The sequence below is a fragment of the Ursus maritimus genome, unplaced genomic scaffold (assembly GCF_017311325.1).
Source record: "Ursus maritimus isolate PB19 unplaced genomic scaffold, ASM1731132v1 scaffold_5, whole genome shotgun sequence".
In the NCBI taxonomy this organism is placed as follows: domain Eukaryota; kingdom Metazoa; phylum Chordata; class Mammalia; order Carnivora; family Ursidae; genus Ursus; species Ursus maritimus.
The window spans coordinates 84,087,095-84,090,380 of NW_024426663.1; the positions used below are offsets into that span (position 1 = coordinate 84,087,095).

Genomic DNA, 3,286 nt, shown 5'->3' on the forward strand with positions numbered 1-3,286 from the left:
AAATACATGGTGAGAATTTCGTGTGGTTCTATTATTTTTTGTAAGTTTTATGGTTCCATATAAGTCATGATTATAATTAATAATTATATTTTGAAGAAATCCATTTGATATTTACCTTATTACTGACTGAAAATATGAAGGAGATAACACATTTTCTAAATGTATGGCTTCCATTTCTACTCATTGATTTTGTTTATATCTCCTGTGACTTACAGAATTCCTTTATCTTAAATAAAAACTACACTTAAGATTTTAATAAAAGCAGAATTCAAAATTCAAGGGAAGAGTGGGCCAAAATAATGAAAAATATGTGTGAACTATGATAAGTACCATGAGGTTTTATTATACTGAAAATGACTGTAGATATAAGTCCATATTTGATAAAGTGTTTAAGTAGAAATTTTTGACTTTCAGTTAATGGATCTAATAATATTAAACTTATTCTGAATTCTACAATGGTAAATATATTTAATATTGCTTTCTTTCTTCTGCCAAATTTCCAGTGTGGGTGCAAAACAAACTTGAAGATGGTGCTATTTTAAATTTCTAACTTCATATTGAAATTACAAATATTACTTAATGCACCAGAGCTACATGATAATTACAATTGTTTTAAGATTGGGAATCGTAATTTTTAAATTATATTGGTGAACATAATAACAGTTGTCAGGCTTCAATGTATTTATTTTTTATTACTGTAATTTGAACCCACATTTGGAATTTCATCTACACGTGGAAAGTGGCTTTGGGTGTTGGAAGAGGTGTCTGGGTGTTAGAGAATTTTTTTGGGGGGGAAAGTAGATGCATGATACCTTTCAGGGGTTTCTCATCTTATCACGTACTTTTGTAATTTTTTTTTCCTCATCTATTGAGTGAAATACTTTTTTATATTATTTATAATACAGTAATGTGGCATAATCTAAAATTAATTTCTTGAACTTTGTGGAACAATTTTTACAGCATTTAATCTTTTTTAATCCTTACCATAGTGTTAACTTTTGAAATCAGAGGTGGGGAAAGAGAAAAATAAAACTGATTAGATAACTTTGTATGTGTTCTAAAAATCCCTACAAATTCTGTACTTAAAGAAAGGAAAAAAGAAGAAGAAATATGTATTTTTCTAAGTGGACAGAAATTTACAATGTGTTTAATATTGTCATAAATTAATTAGGTTATGGAGAGTGATTAATACATCTGATGGGTGTTATATGCAACTAATGAATCATGGAACTTTACATCAAAAATCAAGGATGTACTGTATGGTAACTAAAATAATATAATAGGGGCGCCTGGGTGGCACAGTGGTTGGGCGTCTGCCTTCGGCTCAGGGCGTGATCCCGGCGATCTGGGATCGAGCCCCACATCAGGCTCTTCTGCTATGAGCCTGCTTCTTCCTTTCCCACTCCCCCTGCGTGTGTTCCCTCTCTCGCTGGCTGTCTCTATCTCTGTCAAATAAATAAAAAAATAAATAAATAAATAAATAAATAAATAAATAAAATAATTTAATAAAAAATATTATTATAAAAAATACATCTGATGATCAAAAAATACAGAGCTTGGAGAGGGTTTGTGTTGTAATGTTTAATAAAAAATATTATTATAAAAAATACATCTGATGATCAAAAAATACAGAGCTTGGAGAGGGTTTGTGTTGTAATGAGCACTGGGTACTATATAAGACTGATGAATAACAGAACTGTAACCCTGAAACAAATAATACATTATATGTTAATTAATTGCATTGAAATTTTAAACAAAGAGCTAAGAAAATTGAATAAGCAGAAATTTTCTAAAAGTCACATTTGTAAAAATGTTGATTAATTTCTGATCATACAGTTTGTTATTGAAAGTTATTAATATAATTTAATTTTGTTTTCCATTCATTTTGGGTGGAAAATCAAAGTAGTGTATACTTTCCTTGCCTGGGGAAAGGGTCTGGTGGCAATTCAACTCATTTAATAATATTTTCTTTTCTATTAAAAAGCAGTCATTGTCTTTACATGGAATCTTTAGATATGATCTGCTCTGATAGTTTGCATTAAACGATGAAGACAGGAAATCAAAGTGTTGAAACAGACTTTATACTTTCTGGTCTTTTCCAGTATGGTCTCGTGGACACTTTCCTCTTTGTTGCCATTGTAATCCTCTATGCAGTGGCTCTGATGGGGAATATCATACTGATCCTTCTCATTCAACTGGACACCAGACTCCACACTCCAATGTATTTTCTACTCAGTCAGCTCTCCTTCATGGATATAATGAACATTTCCACCACAGTGCCCAAGATGACCACCAACTTTCTGTCAAATAGTAAGACCATTACATTTTTAGGCTGTGTGATTCAAGCCTTTTTGTTCATGGTCCTTGGTGGAACTGAAGCCCTTCTCCTTGGTTTCATGTCTTATGATCGATATGTAGCCATCTGTTATCCTTTACACTATCCTATACTCATGAGCAAGAAGATCTGTTGGTTCATGGTCACATGTGCATGGATGAGTGGTTCTATCATTGCTTTAGGACATACATTGTATATATTTCATCTTCCATTTTGTAGATCATGGGTCATCAACCACTTTTTCTGTGAACTTCCATCTCTATTACAACTGGTGTGTCAGGACACTTCCACATATGAGTACACGGTCCTTCTGAGTGGGCTTATAATCCTGCTTCTGCCATTCATGACTATTCTAGCATCCTGTGCACGTGTACTTTTTGTGGTTTTTCAGATGAGCTCAGGTAAAGGACAGACAAGAGCTGTTTCCACTTGCTCCTCTCACCTGATTGTGGCAAGCCTATTCTATGTGACTGGTCTCTCCACCTACACAACGCCACACTCCTTGCATTCTCCAGAGCAAGATAAGGCAGTGGCAGTGTTTTACACCATCATCACACCTCTTCTGAACCCATTTATCTACAGCCTGAGGAATAAGGAGGTTATGGGGGCCTTGAGAAGACTGTTAGCATAATGGATATTTGTTTATGAAATGTCATTTTGGGAACCCCTTATTGATTGAGATTGAATGACATAGATCACTTTGCTTAGAATACTGTTCTGGAACATGTAAACCCTGAGAAATATTTACAAAATAATAAATTGATAAATATGTTGATTCCTGCTAGCTTCAGAATGGCTTAATCATATGTATTGAAACTGGATGGATTTCCAATCTGAAAACTGGAAAAATGGTCTTATTGTTAACATTGTCCATTTTCTGAAAACATAGATTTCATCCTTGTCAATGCAACGTTTGCATCTCAGAGAAAATATTTTGCAATGTCCTCCATA

The 3,286-nt window shown here is 33.4% G+C and overlaps 1 protein-coding gene across 1 annotated transcript; it reads left to right on the top strand.

The window, feature by feature from the left end:
- Positions 1–2,045: 2,045 nt before the first annotated feature.
- Positions 2,046–2,966, top strand: LOC103680377 (olfactory receptor 2AK2-like). The gene has a single exon (XM_008709912.2). The coding sequence runs from the start codon at positions 2,046–2,048 to the stop codon at positions 2,964–2,966; it is 921 nt and encodes a 306-aa protein (XP_008708134.2).
- Positions 2,967–3,286: the final 320 nt, after the last annotated feature.

Bases quoted from the DNA above. Each gene is read 5' to 3' on its own strand.
- LOC103680377 (XM_008709912.2), top strand. From the start codon at position 2,046: ATGAAGACAGGAAATCAAAGTGTTGAAACAGACTTTATACTTTCTGGT.